Raw genomic sequence first — 25,484 nt, forward strand, 5'->3', positions numbered from 1 at the left:
AGTTTGTATGAAATTGATTTGTATTTAGGCAATAACAAGAGGAGAAAAGCATGTTTTTATCAATGTATTTTGATAGCCATTGGCTTAATTAAAGGAAAAAAGTAAAATGCCATATAAATATACATGAAATGACAGCTTCTTACAGCGCTTTGTTCTCAAGTCACCAGACTTTTTTCATTTTACTATTAATGATATTTTAGTAATAGACTCGGGCTCTTTTGAAAATTTAATTGTCCTCAGTTGTTGATAAATGACATATATTCCTACAAAATGACCCTATCAATCATTGTGAAGTTGATATTTTATTCAAATTTTGCAACTGTTGTGTTTTTCTGCTTTTTATATGCCCGTTTACGGGACGTATTATGGTATACCGTTGTCCATCTGTCCGTCTGTCCGTCCGTCCGTCTGTCCGTCTGTCCGTCCGTCCGTCTGTCCATCTGTCCGTCCGTCGTCAACATGTCGGACATTAACTCAAAAATGCTTTAACCAATTTGCATAAAACTTTGGTGAATTGTTTATATCTATTGACGTGAGCTCCCTTTCGTTTTTTAAAAATTTTAGATTTTATGTTTCAGAGTTATGGGGTTTTATTCATTAAAAAAAGGGGGATTTTCCAATTTTCGGACAATAACTCAAGAATACTTTCACCAACTTGCAAAAAAATTGTGGTGAATTGTTTATAACTATTGACATGAGCTCCCTTTCGATTTTTATAAATTTTAGATTTTACGTTTCCGAGTTGCAGGGTTTTATTAAAAAAAAGGGGGATTTTCCAGTTTTCGGACAAATACTCAAAAATGCTTTCAGCAGTTCTTATGAAACTTTGGTGAATTGTTTATATCTATTGATGTAAGCTCCCTTTAGAATTTTATAAATTTTACATTTTACATTTCTGAGTTATGGGGTTTTATTCATTAAAAAAGGGGGATTTTCCAGTTTTCTGACAATAACTCAAAAATGCTGTCAGCAATTCCCATGAAACTTTGGTGAATTGTTTATATTTATTGATGTAAGCTCCTTTTGATTTTCATAATTTTCTAATATGACATTGAGAATTAATTGAACTTTATTTGTTTATAGTCTGACAACAGATTTACTAAGTATTGCGCAACAGCACAGTGTATTGCACAACAGCAAGAAATCTTTAATTGAATATAAATTCAATTCATATAACCAATTTCAAGTTCTTTGACTACATTTATTCAGAAACCTGTAATATGTCAAATATTTAATTACAATCCAAATTCAGACCTGTATCAAGTTTGAATATTGTATCCATTTTTGCCCCAACTGTTCAGGGTTGGACCTCTGCGGGCGTATCCAGCTGCGCTCAGCGAAGCAGTTTATTTTGTAATTCAGTGTACTGCACTTAAACTCCATAACACCCTGTTATGATTTTTTCCAAACAGCATAGCCATATCATACATCACTACTTTTAATATTCAAAGAATGCACCTAATACATCGGAAATCATTCTTTTATTTACCAATCCTCCTGGCAATTCTTTAGCAAACAGTTTCAAAACAATGGTATAGGATAGATACACAATTACGGTCACTATACAAACAATGCTCTACAGTAGGCAGTTTTATTGACCAAGAATGGAAATATTTTCTTTTCATTCAGAACCATGTAATTACTGTAGCATTAAAATCTATATACACATTTACTTATCCTTGTATCAATATTGTACCATTTATATTGGAAAGTGAAAGTAAAAACCGATTATTTACCTTTTGGCGAAGGTATAGATTGTGACACTGGTTTTGGATATAGCTGGTCAATTGAATATGCCTTGCAGGAGATTGTTGAATAAAGACATGAAAAGAACTCATTTAAATCCCTTATCAAAACTTTTCAGATTTACATTGCAAGCTTTTACTTTTCCCACCTCCTTTTTCTTTGAAATATTGAAGTATCATGTGATAAAGTTCAAACCCAGTTTTTATACGACCGCGTTGTCCGAAGACATTTGGTTTCCAGACAATAATTTAGGAAATGTAAATAGAAATCTATGAAATTTAAACACAAGGTTTATAACCACAAAAGGAAGGTTGGGATTGATTTTGGGGTTTATGGTCCTTACAGTTTAGGAATTAGGGGCCAAAAAGGGGCCCAAATAAGCATTTTTCTAGTTTCCAGACAATAACTTGTGGAAAGGTGTATGGATCTCTCTGAAATTAGACCACAAGTTTCCATACCACAAAGGGATGATTAGGAATGACTTTGGGGGTTATGGCTCAAACCGTTCAGGAATAAGGGGCAAAAAAGGGGGAAAAACAAGGGATATGTTTGGATTACCTCCCTTACACTGCTTTTAAATTATGTATAAAGAAATGTTGTATTGTCTTAGCTGTGATTAGCTGTCAATTTATTTTTAGAAGTTACTATTAAAAATGCTGACTAAGGAACATGATTATGTATGTCATTTTCTATTTTAAGACTTTTATGATGTATTTAAACGGGTAATTATGGTTGCAAACTCCATTGGAAATTTGAATTGAGATTATGACCATATCTTGAGGGAAAGATTTTTTTTTAAGGGGGGGGGGGGGAGGTGAAAATATTGTGGTGGGGGGACAATTTTTTTTTTTTGGGGGGGGGGGGGGTCAATTCGCAACAGCATAGAGTATTGCACAAAAGCAAAAAATTGAATATAAATTCAAATCATATAACCAATTCTAAATTCTTTGACTACAGTCTGTGTAAGAACCTTTTATGTGTCAAATACTTGATTACAATCCAAATTCAGAACTGTATCAAGCGCGAATATTGTGTCCATTTTTGCCCCAACTGTTCAGGGTTGGACCTCTGCGGTCGTATCCAGCTGCGCTCGGCGAAGCAATTTATTAAAGGTTGAAATACATGGTAAACATTTGGAGTTGTAGATAAAGGAAAAGAGTTAATGCATTTTACCCCAAAATGCTGCAGAGGTGCCATGTATTCCCATTTTACCCTTAACCATCATAATTTTTTAGAACAAAGAAATAAAAATTATAATTTACATAATCTGCTTAAAATACTATAGAATTATATGAATTTTTTTTCAACAGTAATGCTAAGCTGAGTGTTCTTACATCTTGACTGTGAAAGAAACAACTGACAAGTTTAATGATTGACATATTATCAGTGCATTGACAAACATTTTTAAGCTAAATGAGTATACATCTTTTTGGATTTCACCTTGTACTTGTTGTTCACTAATCGATCTAACATCTCTGTCTTTTAAGCCTCAATCTCTCCTTGTTTATAAAGACAAGGGATTAGCTAGGTTTGTTTGTATAGACAGGTAATATTTGCCTGTACTCTGGTTTGCTATACTGTGACATCTCATAAATGTTTTAAAGCATGCGATCATCATCATTAAAATGTTTGCAGATTAAAGGGACTTAACCCTAGTTTTTTTTTTGTGGTATGGAAAACCTAGGAAAGTGATACACTCAAACAGTATAAATATTAAAAAATGTTCATTGTTGAAGGCTATACTAAGACCTATAGTTGTTAACGTCTATGTCATTTGGTCTCTGGTGGAGAGTTTTCTCATTGGGTATCATACCACATCTTCTTATTTTTATAGGTAGTAGTATTAAATGACAATGGCGGGAACTGTCTATCCATACTTTTTCTTTGGACTCTTTCTATGACAAAAAAACATGTCCAGAATTGAAATCAAAGCTACACAGTTATAAAATAATCGTATTTATAACAAAATTATAATGAACAAAACAGGATAGAAGGGTGACATTGACAAAAATATTTGGATTAAAGGTAAACTGTATATGAGAAATAAGATTTTTTTGTTTTTAAAACATCGAAATCATTTAATCATTTTTTATAACAATATCATATGGGAGTTCCTTTGTTTTGAAGAGACTGAGAAGAGACTATTGGATAAACAGTTATATAACAATTTCTATTCTAACTAGTTGGATATTAAACTCTGTCCCTGTTGTGTTGTGCAATGGAATTTCAAAAGCACCGCAAATTGGAAACATGCAACCTGCAGTCTGAAGTCTTATCTAAAAGAATAGATAATTCAATTTGATTGTTTTGTTAGACCTTTCAATCTTATTTAAATGAATAATTTTATTTCACTGCTCTCTTAAATAGGAAATAAATTTCTTGATTTAATTTCAATAAAAAATGGATTGATTCCAAAAACTGCAGTTCTGTATTTTGAATAAGATTAGAATATCACAGTAGACACAGGAGCTGCCAACTTTGATGTGCAATGATGAGTTTTATTTAGCTTATTTCATTAGTATATATCGGTATATGAAAAAACTGATGAAAAATTTATTAGTCTCGCAGGAGAGAAGTACCTTTAGCAGGTATTGAAATTAATTTGATTAGATAATATTGATAAAACTATATAAATTGCTAGTTTTATGGTACTGTTGGCATGCAATGTTTTCATCCAATGGAATTACTAACATGCTATTCAAATGTCAGTTTTCTTTTTTGACTTGATTGAAGACTAAAAATTGAATTATGGTTTGATAGTGTAATTAGAAGTTATGTCTGAAACTTGTTTTTATCTGGAGTAAAATTTCTTTCAAGTACTAAGTAACAAGATTATTTCCTGTAAGATTAGAGAACAGTTAGACACTGAAAACTTAGAAAATCCTACAGCTTAGTGAACAGTCAGACACTGAAAACTTAGAAAATTCTACAGCTGTCATGTGTTGGTCATCTAATTGTCTTCCTGGTTTGTTGCAAGGTGCGTTTGACTCTAGTATTAATTGACTTGGACAAATTACAGTTTACCTGTTGAAGGTTGATGGTTTTCTCAAAGCGATACAGCTTCATCTACCAGTAAAAACTGGCCACCAGGATATAGTCAATCTTTCTACAAATATAAAAACCCCTGAAATAGATTTTGTTTACAGTATCTATCTTAAAAGTGATCTATGGCAGTGTGACTTTCTGCTATTATTGTTGTTCGTTCTATCCCAGTATCTGATTTGGTTGAGTGATACTTTAGGTACCTGTTCTCTGTGTATTAAATACTTAATGGTCTGCTGGTACTGCCTGTATCATCAGCTGCCATGGGCAGTTTACTTGTCCATCTCACTGTGAAATCTATAGCTGATTAGCCAGTGGTCAGTGTTTGTCCATTATGAGATTCAATCTGTAATGTCAACATTCTGTCTGATAGGTATCTCTGATTTACACCTGAGAGACTGAGCAGGTGCCCTATAGATATTTTTGTCAGGTAAAATTGTTTGATGTTTACCTATAGGAGATTGCTCTGGTTTGGTTTCTATTGTTCTGAATTTTAAGCTACTGGTTCCCTTATTCAAAATAAATAATTCTTTTAGAAAGTGCAGATGGCAATGTGTATTTTGTAAATTGACAAAAATGTGTTTATTTGAAGAAAGTATTATTATTTGTTCATCGCTAATTTTCTCCTGTGGTGTTTGGTTGTACATCTCAGACAAAAGTTGAATTCTTGATTACAATTCATAGCTAATGAAACCTACTTAAGAAAATTTTAAAAAGTCTCGCTCATTAATGAAATTGATAAGATTTGCATATTTTCCACTTCATTATGAAATTAAACAAGAGTACATTGTCTACGTACTTCAAGTATGTACAGAAACAAAATGTTATTCCAAAGTATAGATTGATATTTGAATGTACCTCACTGACTGTATGTAAATGAAGGAAAGCCAATGAATAAGCTTAACCTTTTAAATCTGAAAGCTGTGAATTAATTTCCAAGATCTGTTGTTCTAATTGAAATTAAGATATCTTTTTTAATGATCCACCAGCGTTTCATGTATGTTGAAATTTTTTTCAAACTCAAGAGACAGGAAAATATTTTCAAGTTTGCCATGTGGTCTAAGGGCCTTCCGCCTTGTTTATTATTGGTGACCAAAATATAAGAAAAGGAAATTGTCAATTATTTCAATGAGATAGCAACCCAACAGCCCAAAAAACAGTTGAGACAAACATTTATTTTCGATTGAGGACCAATGATGGGCAAGAAGTCAAATATTTAAAAAAAATCTTTTTCTTATACAATTTATACAACTTTGTAGCATTTATGACACATACTATTTCTAGTTAAGCTTGTTAAGGACACAAAACTTTTTGTTAAATGTACCAGTTTTTGTAAAACAAGTTCGGGAGGGGACCAGACCTGATGTTAAAGAGTAATGATTGTCTAGAGAATCATATAATTTACATTCTAATCTTTATTTTTAAGTGGCGAGAAGGAAGTTACACCAAAGATGGATCACCCATACGAGTATATGCCTCGTGTTCAGTTAGTAGTAATGGTGTAGACAACTGGTTACGGACACCTTTTATAGACAGAGACAAGGCTAATAGTATTAGTGTAGAAATAGAATTCTCCATGAGAAAATGTTCTAGACATTCAGATCCAAGCTCTTTAACGGCATGTAAAGAGACTTTTCATCTATACTATTATGAAGCAGATTCAGACATTGCCAATGAACTAATGCCATCATGGGATGCTACGACTTATACAAAAGTCGATGTGATTGCAGCAGATTATTTGTACGAGGGCAAACAAGGAGAAGAAATCAAATTAAATTTTGACAAACAAGAAATAGCCTTAAATAAAGGACTAGGAGGGGTTTATTTAGCTTTTCAAGACACTGGTGCGTGTGTTTCTTTAATTTCTATTAAAGTTTATTACATCAAATGTCCAAATATAACTATGAACTATGCATTCTTCTTGGAGACACCTACTGGAAGTAGTCCGCAGGCATTAGAAGAAAGAGAAGGTGTGTGCATCGCAAACTCACAGATGGAGAGTAAGGCGACCCTGTTGTGCCGAAGTTCTGGGCAATGGTATTATAATAGCGGTAATTGTCAGTGCATAGCTGGATATGAAGGCAACAATGGAACAGAATGTCTAGGTATGTATCTATATGCTGTGCTGTTGGGTTACTGTCTCCTGGACTTTAGCTTTGACTCTCCTTCTACCTAAAACAGTGGAATTTTTTTTCTAGATATCAACCTAGTTAAGCATGTATTAAACTCAGGCAAACAATATAGACAAATAAACATCTATTTCCTATAGAGGACCCATGATAACAAAATCAAAACAATGATATGATACTTTTGTGTAAAAGTGCAAAGGTTAAACTAATGTTCTTTCAGTAAAGAGGTAGTTCGGAAGGTTGCTTGTAAAGAAACTTATAGAAGGAAGTGAAAATTCTTTGATTATTAAAAATAGAAAAGAAAAAAAATGCAAATGAATAAAGGAGAAGCTCTTTACAGAAAACATGTGCTAAAAGATAAGAAAAATTAAAACATGATGGTGCAATAAAAATATTTGAATATATATTCTATTTTTTTTTACTTTCTTTAAGCAAAAGGTTATTAAATTTTAATCTAATCATATTGAGGTCATAAGATGTTAATAGATATAGTAATTATTTGGCAATAATGCAGTAATATGAGATTTTAGATTTCCTTAACTATCAAATTATCAAAAAAGTGCATCCATGGCATTTTTACTGCATCGTAAAGATATCCCCTTTGACAGCCCTGTAAAATACCATGGTTGCATATAAAAAGTATGAGAATTTTATAGATTGTTAGGTTTGATATTTTGTTCCCAATGTCAATATTTATAAGATATTTAAACTAAATGTACCTCAATGTGGATTAAAGTTTTTTGTTTCACAGATATTTGTTAGAGTTTAACACTCAAGTTTTCATATCTACAAATTGTTTACAATCTCAAGTCAAGTTTGTGGACTTTGATGAAATCTTGGTTGTTCAGGTTAGATGTGAGAAAAGAACCACTAAGTATTTTTAATTAACAAATATGGCAGTAGAATATATTTTAATTTGTTAGGAAAATATTCCTTTTTATGTTCTGTCATCACCAAAAATATTCAAGAAATCAATAATCTAAGACACTTTGGGTTTCATCATAGGTTTAAAAAACATATTATGTGTAAATAGTTACAGCTCGATTTACATGATAAAAAAAATAGTTCAATTATCTGAAGTTATAACATTTATTTACACACAAATAGGTAAAAACTAGGATTCTTACAGTTTAGCCTTAAATGAGACACTAAAAAATATTCTGTTTTGATTCTTTGGTTATTAGATTCATTAGCATTAACATTAATTGTTTCAATTTCTTAAAAAAATACAAAAGAAGATGCTTTAAAATTACTGGTCTGCCTGGTAAATAAAAATGTGAGATATGATTTATAAGGTGCAGTGCAGCACAATTGATTCTAGAATAAAATCCATTGGGTCTTCTTGAAACTAACAGTTAAGGTAGCCAGGAATATAAAAGTATTGAGAGCACAAAAATTGTGAAAAAACCAATATGGGCCTAAATAGAAATGCCAAAAATTTCTAAATGTCATCTTTGAATTTTAGTTTCATCGCAGTTACATAATTTTAATGAACTGGAAATGTACAGACATATTTCTCTTTGATTTTCATAAACCTGGTTAAGCTATCACAATTACTATTATAAGAAATTTTATTACAGCCGACAAAACAATAAATTCTAATTCTGCCTCAGCTTTATAGAATACACCAGAATTCCATTACATAGATTGCTTTGCCTGCTAGTCAAAACATCCTATCCTTCAGACCTGTGTTCCATCATGTTGTGGAATGTAAATACAACTTTATTTCCGATAATAAATCCTATTTTTCTGGCCACAAGGGTGACCATAACTGGATCAGCTCCATGTCAAAGTTGGTACACAATCAAATTTCTTGCCAAATGTAGTCGTAAAATCAGAGAGTAGGATCGTAAAAAATAAGTGTTCCCTGTAGAAAGTAGAAAGATTCTATTGGTGAAAATACTAAAAATCAGATAAGAAGGAATTAGAAATTAAGGGGGAGCTTTTATTAACCAGAAAATAATCAAACTTTCGCTCTCACTTAACTATCACTGGAAATAATGGATATGGAGAATCATTGATTTTTTAAAGCTAAATTATATTTTATTACATGCCTTCATTTCCAAGACTCCATAATTAATCCTAAAGTTAAAAACAGACATAAATAATGATGGTTAGATGTTTGGATAATGATTACTGTATAAAAAAATGTGTAAACAAAACGGATTAAGTCTATTCATGTAAGGAAACTTAAACAGATTCAGAATTTATACTACATGTAAAACAAAGTGTAATGGTGGCCATTTTAAATGGTAATATCATTTAAGGTCTTCAACACTCATAATAACTGAAAAAGTGGCCATATTGAATTATATATCGCATAGTATTAGTAAAAAAAAACAGCGGCCATATTGAAGTGCAACAAATTTTTATGCCCCTGCCGTAGCGGAGGGGGCATTAAGTTTTACCCTTGTCCGTCCGTCCGTCCGTCCATACGTCCCAAAATTGGTTTTGTTCTCTAACTTTAGTTTGCCTCAACCCAAATGTTATGAAACTTATGGGCAATGCTAATTACCACAAAACACAGATCAAGTTCTTATTTTGATGGTGTCACTTTTACCGTTCTCGAGTTATGCCCCTTTAAAAATGGAAAAATTGCTGAATTTTTCGTTTCCGTTCTCTAACTTAAGTTTGCCTCAACTAAATGTTATGAAACGTACACACAGTTTATTACCACAAAACTCTGATCAAGTACAACTTTGGGTAGCATCACTTTTACAGTTCGAATCTTGAGTTTTGTCCCTTAATAACGTTATATGCAAGCAGGGGCATCATCTGTGTCCCATGGACACATTCCCCATTTATTAAGTCTCCCAAACGAAGTTTGGAAAGACTTATTGTTTTTGCTCAGTTCTTATTATTCTTATTCTTCTTCTTCTTCTTCTTCTTCTTTTCTTCTTCTTCTTCTTCTTCTTCTTCTTCTTCTTCTTCTTCTTCTTCTTCTTCTTCTTCTTCTTCTTCTTCTTCTTCTTCTTCTTCTTCTTCTTCTTCTTCTTCTTCCGCCGCTTTTAAATTTGAACTTGTCCGCACCCGTTCTCCAAAACCGCTTGTCAGATTAACTTAGGGTTTCACAATATGTTAGACTAACATGTCTAGTGGTGCAATCAGGGTTTTGTTTGTGCAATGGGGTTTTTAAAGGGGTACTTTGAGGGGGAAAAAGAAAAGAGGGTTTTACTATAGAACCCTATGGGATTTTATTTTTTTAAATTTTCAAATGATTATAAATTGAAAACCGTTTGTGATAGACACAATCTTTTTAATTGAAAATGTTCTAAATGATAAAGCCCATTAAATGAAATACAGGGTTAGTCCCCAGGGGTCACCCCCACCCCCTGCCATTTAAGAAAGTTCTAATACCTTGTAAGTGGTCAAGATCCCCACCCCTAAACCATATATATTCTGGTTTGTCATGCTAAGATGGTTTGAATGATAAACAGGGTTAGTCCCCAGGGGTCATCCTGACCCCCTGCCATTTGAGAAAGTTCTAATATCTTGTTAATGGTTGAGATCCCCACCCCTAAACCAAATATATTCTGGTTTGTCATGATAAAGCACATCAAATGAAATACAAGGTTAGTCCCCAGGGGTCACCCCCACCCCCTGCCATTTAAGAAAGTTCTAATATCTTGTAAGTGGTCAAGATCCCCACCCCTAAACCATATATATTCTGGTTTGTCATGCTAAGATGGTTTGAATGATAAACAGGGTTAGTCCCCAGGGGTCATCCTGACCCCCTGCCATTTGAGAAAGTTCTAATATCTTGTTAATGGTTGAGATCCCCACCCCTAAACCAAATATATTCTGGTTTGTCATGATAAAGCACATCAAATGAAATACAAGGTTAGTCCCCAGGGGTCACCCCCACCCCCTGCCATTTAAGAAAGTTCTAATATCTTGTAAGTGGTCAAGATCCCCACCCCTAAACCATATATATTCTGGTTTGTCATGCTAAGATGGTTTGAATGATAAACAGGGTTAGTCCCCAGGGGTCATCCTGACCCCCTGCCATTTGAGAAAGTTCTAATATCTTGTTAATGGTTGAGATCCCCACCCCTAAACCAAATATATTCTGGTTTGTCATGATAAAGCACATCAAATGAAATACAAGGTTAGTCCCCAGGGGTCACCCCCACCCCCTGCCATTTAAGAAAGTTCTAATATCTTGTAAGTGGTCAAGATCCCCACCCCTAAACCATATATATTCTGGTTTGTCATGCTAAGATGGTTTGAATAATATACAGGGTTAGTCCCCAGGGGTCATCCCGACCCCCTGCCATTTGAGAAAGTTCTAATATCTTGTAAATGGTCGAGATCCCCACCCCTAAACCATATATATTCTGGTTTGTCATGATAAAGCACATCAAATGAAATACAGGGTTAGTCCCCAGGGGTCACCCCACCCCCTGCCATTTAAGAAAGTTCTAATATCTTGTAAGTGGTCAAGATCCCCAACCCTAAACCATATATGTTCTGATTTGTCATGCTAAGATGATTTGAATGATATACAGGGTTAGTCCCCAGGGGTCATCCCGACCCCCTGCCATTTGAGAAAGTTCTAATATCTTGTAAATGGTTGAGATCCCCACCCCTAAACCATATATATTCCTATTTGTCATGTCTCGAACATTTGAATGACGTATACGGTCAGTCCCCAGGGGTTCCCCCACCCCCAATGTTCTAGTATCTTGTAAATGGTTGAGATCCCCACCCCTAAACCATATATATTCTGGTTTGTCATGCCAAGATGATTTGAATGATATACAAGGTTAGTCCCCAGGCATCACTTATGCATATAACTTTACTGGACCAAACCAATTTTCACTGGACGTTGCCCAATGTCAGGCGACCCTGGGAATTACGAATTATGGGAGCTTCGTTTGGGAGACTTCGTAACAGCATCCTGTTACAATCATTTCTTGTTTTATATAAAACCTATGAAATACATTATCCTTGCCTTTTATATTGAATTATAACAACCACTTTTATTCTATAAACGAGCAAACAGCTAGAATTGATGCTGTATTTATTTTCAAGACTTTATTGTAATATAAACCAAGTTAAAAAAAACTCAAATGATTGACCTTTTTTTTAAATGTTGCAATTTTTAACACCACTATGGAGACTGTTAGCAATTTTTAACACCACTATGGAGACTGTTAGCAATTTTTAACACCACTATGGAGACTGTTAGATTGTTATTAAGATTGAAAGTGTAAATGTAGGATGATTGAGAGCTAATGGTACATGCTTTATGTATTGTAGAGGCACATCTCCTTATATATTAACTAGATGTCTATTTTTTGTAAACTTGTGATGTTGGGTTATTGTCTAATTTAAAGACTTAAGAAGCTATAATACACTGTAGGAAAGCTATAATACACTGTAGGAAAGCTATAATACACTGTAGGAAAGCTTAGCTCTGTTCTGCTGCATTAGAAACCTTTCCCATTATCAAACGTGTGATTCTCATTATTGAAAAACTACAAAGACATTTTGTCAAAGAAGAGATAAGGATGTAAATATTTATCTAGAAAATAAAATTATACCAACATCTGCAAAATAACTTCTGGCTTCCCATACTGCTATGATGTTGTTATTTTTTTTTTAAGGACGATTTTCTAAAAGCATTTAAAAGACTGTTGTAGTTCCATGCTTGGGTGCTAATGTTCTTTTAACTATTGATGAGAATGTTGGTAGAGATCATTATGTAATCCCCATGATTAAACTCTGAGTAATTTACAAAATAAGGCCATTAAGATGGAAGTCGTAAATTTTTTAGGGAACACAGGGCTGCTAGGTAAAGGTTTTGGGTAATTGTAAAATTTAGTCAATGGTTCCAAGGATTTACATGTAAATTAATAAAAGATTTCTGATAACGACAAACTAATTCACAGGCACAGATTCAGGTGTGGGGCACACCCAGCACAGACCCCTAAAAAAAAAACACCTTGAAATTTGTAGGTAAAATTAGAGCCAATTTTTTGGTCAAAATATGCATGATCCTCTTAACATCAAATCCTGGATTTGTGCTTAGTACAAAAGAGAGAGGACAGCATTCGTAAAATGAATAATGAATATATTAAACAGATGTTAAACTTTCCATCAGTTATTGATCCAATCAATTGATACAGGAATGATTTCTCAATATTAACATATTTAATGTCTAAAATGAATACATATAAAAATTGAATCCTAATTAATCAAGGGATTTATATCTGAAAATAAGGTGTGTTGGTGCAACTTTTATGTAACTCTTTCAACATTCATGCTTCATCAAAGACCTTATTCTTTTACAAAAACCAATAAATTTGTAATAAAAACAGAAAATTCATAATTAACGTAAATCTTTTTTGATATTTTGTCAGCTTGATTCTTATAAGTTGCCATAAATAACATGTTGAAACAATAACTATATACTAAAAGTACTTTGAAATTAAGAATTTATTTGCTCTCCAATGTTTTGGTTCTTTAAAACAAAAATATTTATGCGAGTGACATGTGTGGAGGTTTTACACTGTTTTTTTGGGGTCAGTTAATTACTCTCTAATAACCAAACTATCATTTATAGCCTAGATAGTTTTCCATTGAAGATGTAATTTGAGTATGAGTGATCTCCCTTTGCTGCCATTTTAGAGAGCAATGTGTACAAATTGCATCATAAAACAACCAAATTCAACTTATGCTGACTGTTTAACTAAAGAAAATCTGTTTTCTGAGCAATAACTATTTTTTTAATCACTATATAATTCATCAGTGCAATGTAGTAAGGGTCAGAAAGGTCATTTGTCAGACTTGCTCATACCACATTTTTAAATTTGGTTAGTTGAATAAGAAAATTTAACCAGTTTGCCCTAAAATTTTCATATTCCCCTTGACCTTCCAAATTAAATTTCTGCAAGAAATCCAAGTTTCATAAATAGGTAATAGATAGAGTATAATGGAAGAACTGTTTTGGAATCTCTTAGTTAAGATAGCTGTGTTCTGATTCCTGTAAATCTGACAGGTTTGGCTTTCATTATGACAGTTAACAGCACTCATACATTTGCATGTATGCAATTTCAATACAACCCTCTTTTCCATGTTGTCATTCCTTTCTCAATTTACAACAAACTCAATTTGTACATATCAAATTAAAGAACTTCATTTGCAAAATGAATAACCAACATTCAATTTATTATTTTGTTGTGTTTTTATACTGGAGTCTTTTTCTCAATCCTTTGAATCAATTGCAGTTGATGGATTTCTCAAGCTGCATTTTCCTACAGATTCTTGTAAATGATAAATCACACGATGGAAAAAGATAATTATATTTTCCGATTTAGATGTAATATACAGTTAGTTAACTGGAAAATTTAACAGATTTTGATCTCGCTCCAAAGAAATTCTATTTGATTTATGTTACAGAACTTTGGTGGTGTATTACCAATAGAATTAAAAGAGGCAATCGTAATGCCAAGCGTACGACATAAATAAATCCTATTTACTTGCTGCCAATATTTTGTAGAATTTTATGCTATTTTTGAAGGCAATTGATGTGAATTTTGCTGATTTTGAAACCAACGTAGAAGATACATGTGACATTTAAATTAGCGTCTTTCCATATCGTCATAAGAGGATAGAATCAAGAGCCGATAAAAAATGCTTTATGAAAGATTTTTTGTGATACCATTTGATAGAGGAGGAATTAAATTGATCATTTCTGATGAAGTGTACTATAGTTTTATTTTTCAACAACCAAATTTGGACAATATTATTTGGTATCAGATATGAGGAATTGTACGAGAAAAGGTCAAGACCTTAGTCTTATCTAACAAATTGAAAGTGCGAAAGGAAGGATTTTTTAAGAGCCAACATGCTATCTTTTAATAAAAATGCAAATGTATAGACACTCTAGCTTGTAAGATAGGATTGAAATATGCATCTTTTATGTCATAAAAAAGATTAACTTATTATATTTACTGATGGAATAATCATGTCTATGAATAAAATGAAGATTTCTCCAGAAAAATAATGAGTATATTTGGCCTGAAGACCTTCATCTTCATCTGTACGAGGAAGTTTTGAAATTAGGCTTACTTTACTCTATGAACTGAATAATCATTGATGTCTTGGGGTCATTTCTTGTCAAAATATTACTCTGAAAAGTTAAGAATTCAAAAAATATTCAAGAACTGCATGCAGGTATCAAGTTTTTTCCAAAATTTTCCCAAGTTTATGTTTAATTTTTTGCTTTAAATGCATGCATTGTATCAAATATAAAAGTCCGCAGTATATTGAATAATTGTATTATATCCCATTTCACCAGGTGTGACAAGTTTATGTGTGAATGAAAGGAGATGTGTATACATCAAAGAGACAGTAACACAGCAACAAAAATCACCAAAAAATACAGTCTTCAACAATAGACATGTGCCTATATAATATATCAAGCTGTAAATCATCCCAAGTCTATAAATGTTGAGATTAAATTTGCTGTTTACATCCAATTATATTTATTTTTTATGTGTATTAATTTTATTTAGCTTTTTTTTTCAATATCATTACAATTTTTGTTGTAGAACTGATTTTTGTTTTTTTGTCATTAGCCTAAAGTTCAGCATTTACTTTGTTAGAAAAAAATAAATTCCGAATTTTATTGTGGTGAAATCAATGTTTTGTGAAGAGAATTCCATTTTAAGAAAGTGAATCCATCAATTTTTTTTGCTTCAGTTGATCCATTGCAGCAGACAACTTTAAATAAATGAAACAAATGGATGAAAATTTGACCTTTGGTTCATTACGGATGTAAATGGAATAAACAATTGAATTTCCAAATGATAAAACCATAGATCAACTAACAGTGAATTGGTTTAAAATCGATTAGAATCTATGCTGTAGAATTAAACATAATGTGGCATTCTCCTGCTTTAATATAACATTGCTTTTCTTGTCATTTGAAACAATTAGACTTCATGTCTTGATTTTTTTCTTTTAAGAAATTAGATTTTACTTTGAAAAACAAACAATGATCTGCAGTTAGGAGAAGAAAAAACGTTAATTTAATTTCGCCCAACAAACACTGTAAGGAAATGCAGCATGTTAAATTGACATATATTTTTCTATCAATTTACATGGTTTAAATCTGAAGATACAAGTTTTTATGTAAGATGGGGATTTCCCTCTATGATTCGTTTGATCATGCAATCTGTTATGTAAATGTTAAGTGTTTTCAAGTAGTTAGCAGTTGTTGAAAAGTCTGATATAAAAATACTGAAATCTTCAATAACAATGAAAATGTTCATTTTGTCAAAAGCCTTATATTGTAAGCAAAAAGTTCTCTCTTGATATGGTTTTGTATAAATGAATATTAATTTATGTTGCATGTAGTTTAGTAGTTGAAATTTTTAAAGGATTTTATGATTGCCAATGAGACAACCATGAAAGGCTATAACAACCATTGAGACAACTGAGGCATAATCGCCTCAGTAATTTTTTTTAATTATTTTTTTTTTCAGTATTATTATTATTTCATACGACTTTGTTGCATATTCATCATAATTTAGTTATTGCATTTCATTTTTCGTGTTCTCATCCTTTATATCCCTAAATAATGTTTTACCGCTCGAATAACATGTAACTGCTCGGATAACATCATCATCACAGTAACCGCTTTCTCATGTTTGTTTAAATGTTAATGACACTGACTATCTTCGACAAAATGAAACTTTGGTTGAAAACAAGAAAGTGTAGAAAGAGAAAAGATCCTCCAGAAGGTTACGGCTGTGGATTATATGTATTATTATAGGCCTAATGTAAAATAAGACTGGTCAGTCTATGCCATAAAAGTTTGTGTTACTCATAGCCATGAATTCAATATTTTCAGCATCTATAACTTAGTATCATGAGTTGAAAACACATTCAAACTAATGAAAATATAGGACTAGGATCTTAGTTGTATGCATTTTGCATGGAAATATGTTTTCTTCAATGTACCGATCTTCAGTTCATGATGAAAAACTTTGTCAACCCTGTACGTTCATGCACCCCGTAAAAAGGATGAAAAATCATCGGCCTGTATGTTCTCTTTTAATGCCCAAATTCTGCACCATCATCAATTAAGAAGCATTAGTTTTGATTTTCTTAAGCTTTTAATATGTATGCTCACACTTATAATTTGTCATGTTAATTGTATGATTGATGTTTAAATTGTGCTGTCTCCATATACATAGTTGTTTTTTTTTTTCATTTACCTAAAACCCTGGAGCTTCTGGAGGCTTCACCAGATCACTCACCTCACTATTATTTGGGTTCTAGTTGCGGCCTTGAATAACTGCAAGCCACCATCATGACACCTTCAAAACCCATAGTATATAGTAAGCTATGAAAGGACTAAGGATGGCAAAATGTGAAAAAACTAGAAGAACTAACAGCCTGATTCATGTTAAAAACAATAAATACTTTAAGGCTGCAATAAAACTATTCCTTGAATTTCATCAAATATTTTGAAAAAACAATTTTTGCTTGAAAAGCAGAGAGATATCATAAGACATATATACATCTGCACTTAACACCACTTAACTAGATGTTTTTTCCCCATCTAGAATAATCAATTAAAACTTTAGCATCAGTTTATCTTTTAATAAATCATGATTGAATTTTGATCTAAATAAAATAAAACCAACCAGGAAGCAAAATGTATCTTTTTATGGATCTGCTTAAGACCAAAATGTCATAAAAAAGACTCATAAAATTGTTTTTAATAGAAACTTGGTTGATATATTCTGTAACAAGTACAGATCTATCCCATGTATTGCATGTTTTATGGAAAAATTGTGCTATTTCTTGCATGCCTTGTTTCAAACATCACATGATGATTTGAAAACTGATGTTTTATTAACTTTAGAAAAGTCTTAAAATTTCCTGATAATTTGAAAAAGGATATTTAATTTACGAAAACGAAGTCTTAAAATCAGACTTAGTCTACAGATCTAACTTTATAATTCTCGGATGTCTCATGAAATTTTCCTATGTGTTCCTTGGTTACGTTACCTGGTCCTTGATCGTGGACCATAAAATGGAGAGACGGGAGTGATGGCGGACAGCGAACATGCAATGTGCATTAATGAATTAAAGATTCAAACAGAATACTTAATTGTGAGATGATAGAAAACTAACTCTAACTTAATTGTCACTACAACAATTTTGCATCATAAGGCCTTTGATTTCTATCTAAGTTAAAAGGTTTGGATCAATTTGAAAGTGAACATCAAAAAGAATGTAGGGATACAATACACTATAGTTCTGCAAATAATGAGATTAAACCTCCCCCTTCATGTTCTATATTGACGCAATATACTCATAGAAAAGTCGGAGGAAAATGTAATAATAATGAAATCGTACTGCATGAATAATGCCAAAATCAAAGTATGTGTACTGTATTACCTTATCATTTCTCTTTTATCGTCCGATTCTATCTTGTCATGCGAAAAATTCAAATGTTAATTTGCATAAATTGTTCCTATTTTATGATACATTCTGCAGTTGAATTAACATTGTCAACATTTTTAAATAATTCAAAGTAAACTTATCAAAGAGGATAAAGTTTTGACTCAGGTGAGCGAAACAGGTGTTAATGAGGTGATGATTATGACTTAACTTCAAAGATCATCTAAAAAGGAGGGAAGAAAAATAGGATTATTGTAATAATATTGCTTTATTATCCATCTGATCTTTATCTACTTCACTGGTTTGTATTGATGTGAAAAGTTATGTCGATTATCTGGCTAAAAAATGAGGAAGATTTGTACACACTGAAAGAATCCTTACCATTAAAGTTTCGTAAAGGACCTAGAAAGTATTGGGTGAAAGATCTAACGAATTTTCCCTTTTTAAACAGTATGTTAGCTTCTTAAAATTACTGTGATATTTAAGATCATCTTGGGTTCTATTTTGTAAACATTATATGATATGAGAAAGGAAATTTCCATTTGTTAGTTTACTTTATTTCAGAATGACAGAAAAAAACACCATGCATTTCAAGATATTTTTGAACTTAATTTGTGCTTTAACTGTCATAGTCTGATAAGGAAACCTCCACTATTGTTTGATTATAACTGAAGCCCAGTGTTGTTCATGGTGGGCCACACTGGAATTGAAAGATATAATAGTGTCTGATCTTGATTGATAAAAATGGAAGCCCAGTGTCAATTTCATGGTCTGAGCCCCACAGATCAGCTTTAGAAGGAACAACTGATCATTTTTTTCCCTTGCCAGTTATTGAGCCTTGCCCTTGCATAAAAGTGATCAGAATTTGCCTGCCTACAGTGAGTAGTTCACTCTATAGTGAACTTGCTCAACTGTAGAAATGTGAGAGTTAGATGTTAGTAGTCCACTCTATAGTGAACGTAAGATTTTAGTAGTCCACTCTATAGTGAACTTGCTCACTTGTAGAAATGTGAGAGTAAGATGTTAGTAGTCCACTCTGTAATGAACTTGCTCACCTGTAGAAATGTGAGAGTTAGATGTTAGTAGTCCACTTTATAGTGAACTTGCTCACCTGTAGAAATGTGAGAGTTAGATGTTAGTAGTCCACTCTATTATGAACTTGCTCACCAGTAGAAATGTGAGAGTTAGATGTTAGTAGTCCACTCTATAGTGAACTTGCTCACCTGTAGAAATGTGAGAGTTAGATGTTAATAGTCCACTCTATAATAAACTTCCTCACCAGTAGAAATGTGAGAGTTAGATGTTAGTAGTCCACTCTATAGTGAACTTGCTCACCAGTAGAAATGTGAGAGTTAGATGTTAGTAGTCCACTCTATAGTGAACTTGCTCATCAGTAGAAATGTGAGTTAGATGTTAGTAGTCCACTCTATAATGAGCTTGCTCACCAGTAGAAATGTGAGTTAGATGTTAGTAGTCCACTCTATAATGAGCTTGCTCACCAGTAGAAATGTGAGTTAGATGTTATTAGTCCACTCTATAGTGAACTTGCTCACCAGGAGAAATGTGAGAGTTAGATGTTATTAGTCCACTCTATAATGAGCTTGCTCACCAGTAGAAATGTGAGTTTGATGTTAGTAGTCCACTCTATAATGAGCTTGCTTACCAGTAGAAATGTGAGTTAGATGTTAGTTTTCATTTTATCAACAACTTGTTATGATTATTGATCATTAGTGGTCATGCTATAAAAGTATGATGTTTATAATGTATTAATTTAGTACACTTCACTAATGCGGTTCCATTAAGTTTGGCCACAAAATATGTAAATTAGATATAAACGAGAAACATGAGAAACATTTGGCCGAGTTATGAATTCATTCCTTACTGATGACTGAATATTGATGTAAAAATCATAAAATTCCTATTAAGATATACCTTTTATATTTATTTATTTATTTCAAATGATTTCCTACTCTTTTAGAGAAAGTTAATGATCTAGTAAAATTTCCCATTACAAGTACATAGATGTAAATCAAATGTGTCGCATTATATATTGTTGCATCTGCAGGCATAAATTTGGTTATTTTTTGTACAATTAAAAGCTGAACTACAATTTGTTACGGCAGTGTGATAATTTTTTTGTGCTTTTTTAAGCCATAATATGTAGATTTGCGGTGGCTGTTTACAAATGAATGGTCAAATGTAAGATTACTTTACTTTATTAATGCAGTGTGATAATTTTTTGTGCGTTTTTAAGCCATAATATGTAAATTTGCGGTGTATGTTTACAAATGAGTGGTCAAATTTAAGATTACATTACTTTATTACTCAGCATGAGTAATTGTAACTTTAGTAGAATTGTGGTACACATTGTACTATGTTACTATTTATTACAGAAATGATGTGTTAATAATATGTAAAATGTGTAAGTGTCAGCATGAACACATCCATAATGTCACACACATACTTTTGAAAAACGAGCATGTTGATTTTTGAATTAATGATTCTCAAGAAATGTAAGACATTAGTAAAAACTTCATTTTGTCAGTGGACAGGGCCAGTCATCTTTGTTCAGATTATGTTGAGCCTCAGTGCTCCTTGAGTAACAGTTTCTGACCTAGTCGAAAAAAAAAGAACTTTCCCTTTTTCCATTAATACCTTCTGTGAAATGAAGGTCAGTAGGTAGAATTTTGTTTTGCCTAAGGAAAGCCAGACTTTAGGTAAAGCTGTTTCCATGGTCAGGTCAACATTGTTGATGTCCACAACAATTTTTGCCAAGAAAATGTTTCATATTAAACAGCAAACTCTGCCAATTACTAACTAAAAAACTCAATTGAACATTGGTGCACCTGGAAAGCATTGACTTCAGTGGATTATTTAGTGCATAAAATTGTGTCTAGTCATATTCAAAGTACGAATCCTGTCATTTGCAGATCCTAATATTTGAATAAGTACATGGGTTAATCTAGTATGACTTTTCATCAATATGCATAGATAAACTTGAAAGAAAAATTGAAAATTATTGAAATATAAACTGCCAATAATGCATACATTGTACACAACAAATATATCATATTGTATCTCTTGTGTTATCCTCTTTCCCTTTCGAAAAAAAATCATGGGAGATTAAATTTTGTGAACATTATAAATCATGATGTTTCCAAGACAGACAAGATATTCTTTCCTTTTCACTTGTTTATCTAGGGATATAACATATTTTGAAATGAATCAGTTTGAGAAATAGTAGGATTATGTTAAGCCTTGGTCTGAACCAAAAGATGTATTATCTGACAATCAAATATAAATGACTGTCAGACAGAAGTACAGATATTTGCTTTTTAAATTCAAAACATGATATGTGACAAAATGATCTTGAAATGATAAAATGTTACTTAGTATTGAAGGGTATTGTCAGAGGGAAAATTTGAGTTGCTAGTTAGAAATTTCTAAATGCAACTTCAAATTGTCTTTTGTTTTCTATAAATTCCATGTTCATCCATCAATTGTACTGAAAATGCATAAGGTATTGGCTATTGGACATTAAGCAACCAACAATCAATCATGATCATCTACATTGAAACAATACTTCAATGAATTGTCTGTGGCTGAAACTTTTTTTTTCATATTTAATTTCTGCCAAATTCTGTCAATTTTGTATTTAGTCACAAGAAACCCAGAAATCAAAAGTTTAAATCTCAAATGATCTGATTTTGAATATAGTGAAAACCTAAAGTTAAAAAAATATTCTACATTTTATGCATATCATATAAAAATTTTGCCTTTTTGTGTTTTCAGCATGTAAAGTTGGTTACTACAAGTCGTCAGCAGGAAACCAGAAATGTTATCGTTGTCCAGATCATAGCTACACCAATGTGCCACAGTCAGTACAATGTACATGTGATTCAGGATATTACCGAAGTCCAACTGACAAGAAAGACATGCAATGCACTCGTACGTACATTAAGTATGATAAAAGCTTAAACAAAAGGGTTCTAATTTTCTGAAGATATGACATACAAGACGATTGTATCTTGGACGTTTTTTTGCATAAGTTTTCAAATTAAATACTTTGCTGTACATGATAAAATTTTATTGTAAAAAATAGAGTTAGTTGACAGATAAGTGATTGTAAATAAGTGCAATTATAAGTCAACCATAAAGTAAAATTGTTCCATTTTAAAAATATTCCACAAGGGTGGTTCTTTTTAATTGTCCTTCATTCTACTTGGTTAAAAAGGCAACTTCAATCGCATTGTGTAATAATGGCTGTTCTTTAGCCTGAAATGTCCAAAAATAGAACAATTGAAATTAAATTGATAAAAATCTGGATTAAAAATATCTTACAAATTTATTTTAAATATCAACAATGAAAAGAAAAGCATGTTTTAAGGTGTTCATTTAAAAATTTTGACACTCGACAGCGACACAAACTTGTTCAAAGTATAAATTCATTCACATCAAAGACATGTAAAAGATCTTAATCATGAAATGTAATAACGTAAGATTTATTAAATTCTCAATTGTTTTCATGCTTTTTATCAATATATATTTTGACAAGCCCTTCAACAGGTAAAAATGTAATATCAACTGATAAATGTCAGGTATTTTCTTATTTCACAATGAAAATTTAAAATCTGAAATACAGGCCATTTATGGGTTGTTCACATCTTTTAAACAGGTAAACCTTGATTGCCTAATTTGAATATCAGCCTGATATAATGACATCCAGACAGGTAACTTTGATGGCCGATCATTGATAAGGTTATGATGTATCCATTGACCACCTGTATTAAGTCACAAACAGGAGACCAGGTCAAAAGAAACCAGCTCAACCTCCATTATGATAAAAGGAATACATCCATTAGAGCAAATCAATATAATTGCTACTTTCAATTTTCTGACAATCAGAGCTTTTTTTATGATATCCCATTTCAATTGCAAGGTATAATCGTAAATATTCAGTGTTTAATTGTATGAATAAGGTGAAAGGTGGTTTGGTCCTCAGTTCGTTTATATTTACTTTTATGTATTGTTGTTGAATTTAAAGAAAAGTCTTTCTTTAGACATGATTAAAAAATTACTCTTTATGATGAATCATGTATAATTAAGTTGTTAAAGAAATTTGCTTTTGTAAAATTTATGGCTTTTTTGTTCACTTTTTCAAGTACAAGGAATTAGAATTGAAAAAACAGGGCTTCTTGCTTGACTGGGAAATGTCGCTATGATTCTGGAGGGTGATTAAATACTATTAAATTTTCAATTCATATTATATCTTGACAAAAATCAATAATTTTGTGTTTTACAAAGATTTCTGTGTCAGTAAGAGATTTTGTATGGTGTAAATAGTAAAATGGGCTGTTTTGTTTGAAATCTGTTGAAGACTGAAAACTTAATTGTTGTATGTCATCACAGCTTAACAAATTTTTTATTGTTGTTGTTAGAATTGGATAATTTTTTCTAATTTTACAAATTGAAATTATTAAATTGGAAGAATCTATTATATAGCAATAAATTTAAGTGGTAGGTGATGTGAATTGAAATTTTAAATGCAGTTAAATTGTTTAATTTGTCAGGTGTCTAAAAAAAATCAAAATTGTCTCGTGTGAAAGCTACTTATGACTTCTACCACATTTTACTTACATATAATTAAAAAATAATTAATGTTGATATATTGCCAATGAAAAAACTAAAATAGATATGAGAACAAAAAAAAATCTCAGATTGTAAGATGAAGAGCACCGTTACATGGCAACAAGAAAAGCACAGGAGGTACACTCTGTTAAACCAGAAAGAGCTATCATTGTTCAGTTATAAATTGATTGATTGATTGTTGATGATTAATGCTACTTTGACATTATCGACTCTAACATGGCAGCCGATTTTTATTGGTGGAAGAAACCTGAGTACAAGGAGAGAACCACTGATTTGGAAGAAAAATTGGCTATCCTTGTCAATTAAGATTGGAGTCTAATGCACCTGCCATGAGCATAGTTTGAACTCACAACCTAAGTGTTGACAGGCCAGTGATAACTGTAGAGGAAACACTTAGACCACTTGGCCACTGAGTACCTGAGTATAATGATTGTAATCCAGTACAAACTACAACCAAAAGTCTATACAAGCAATGGAAAATCTGAACAAAATATATGCATTTCAGAAGAAATACTGGGGTGGGGGGTGGATTATACTATTTGTGTTATGTGTATAAATTTTGATGCATACCCCATATCTATCATTTGTTCAAATATAGTTTTACAATGTGTTTAAATGAAACATTTATTTTTGTATTTATAGAACCACCTTCAGCTCCAACACACTTAAGAGTGACTGACAAGACTAACAATCGCTTGACTCTGATATGGAATAGGCCTGTTTACGATGGTGATCGTGCTGACTTGTTTTACAAAGTTATCTGTTACAATTGTGATCACAATGTTGTCTTTGTTCCAAGCGATGAACTAAATTCTACTAGGTTTGTATAAATAATTTATATTGTATAATGAGAAAGTCATGCATGTTGCTCCTGAATTACTTTAAGGGCTACAAAATTTTTTTTTTATTCTGAAGCAGATGGCCTTTTTTTCAAAGTATACATAAAACTTAAAAAAAAAAAAAAAAGGGTAAATTGAAAACAAATTATTTGAGATTTATAATATTAAAATTTAAGAAGATTATACACACATCTATCAGTGTTATGTTTGTTCAAGACATGAGTAAAAATTACAAAACAATCTCACTCTATATACACCAACAATTCAGTGTATTTTTCAGTGATTTACTGAAAATAAATACAGAGGTTTTTACAAAGTCCAACCAACACAAAATTGCAAGGCTAATCCAAGTATAATATGTTTTGGATTCAGAAGCACCTTTTTTGTTTGCCCAATATGAAATTAAAAAAAATTCTATATCATTCTTAAAAATCTAACTAGCAAACTATAATCTATATCAAAATACAATCATTTCCTGAACAGCTCTAAAAGTTTACCAGGGAAAACCTTCTGTTGAAGTGGATTTAACAATATTAGGTCTTCAATTTGTAAATTAACTAGTTGAAGGCAAAAACAGTTATTGTCATTGAATCCTACGATATGATTCAGACTTTTTTCACAAGTCTGTGCGTCCACAGAATCCTAACCATGACAT

The 25,484-nt window shown here is 32.0% G+C and overlaps 1 protein-coding gene across 6 annotated transcripts in view; it reads left to right on the plus strand.

Annotated features, from left to right (window-relative positions):
• The window catches only part of LOC127719847 (ephrin type-B receptor 1-B-like), an 89,584-nt gene that overhangs the window by 33,160 nt on the left and 30,940 nt on the right, over positions 1–25,484 (plus strand). For all 6 annotated transcript variants that reach the window (XM_052226164.1, XM_052226166.1, XM_052226168.1 and 3 more), the window contains 3 exons: positions 6,215–6,893; positions 22,134–22,289; positions 24,633–24,810. In XM_052226164.1, the coding sequence (XP_052082124.1) occupies positions 6,215–6,893; positions 22,134–22,289; positions 24,633–24,810 (1,013 nt within the window). The remainder of the gene's footprint in view (positions 1–6,214; positions 6,894–22,133; positions 22,290–24,632; positions 24,811–25,484) is intronic.

The sequence above is a fragment of the Mytilus californianus genome, unplaced genomic scaffold (genome assembly GCF_021869535.1).
Source record: "Mytilus californianus isolate M0D057914Y unplaced genomic scaffold, xbMytCali1.0.p SCAF_11, whole genome shotgun sequence".
Taxonomy (NCBI): Eukaryota; Metazoa; Mollusca; class Bivalvia; order Mytilida; family Mytilidae; genus Mytilus; species Mytilus californianus.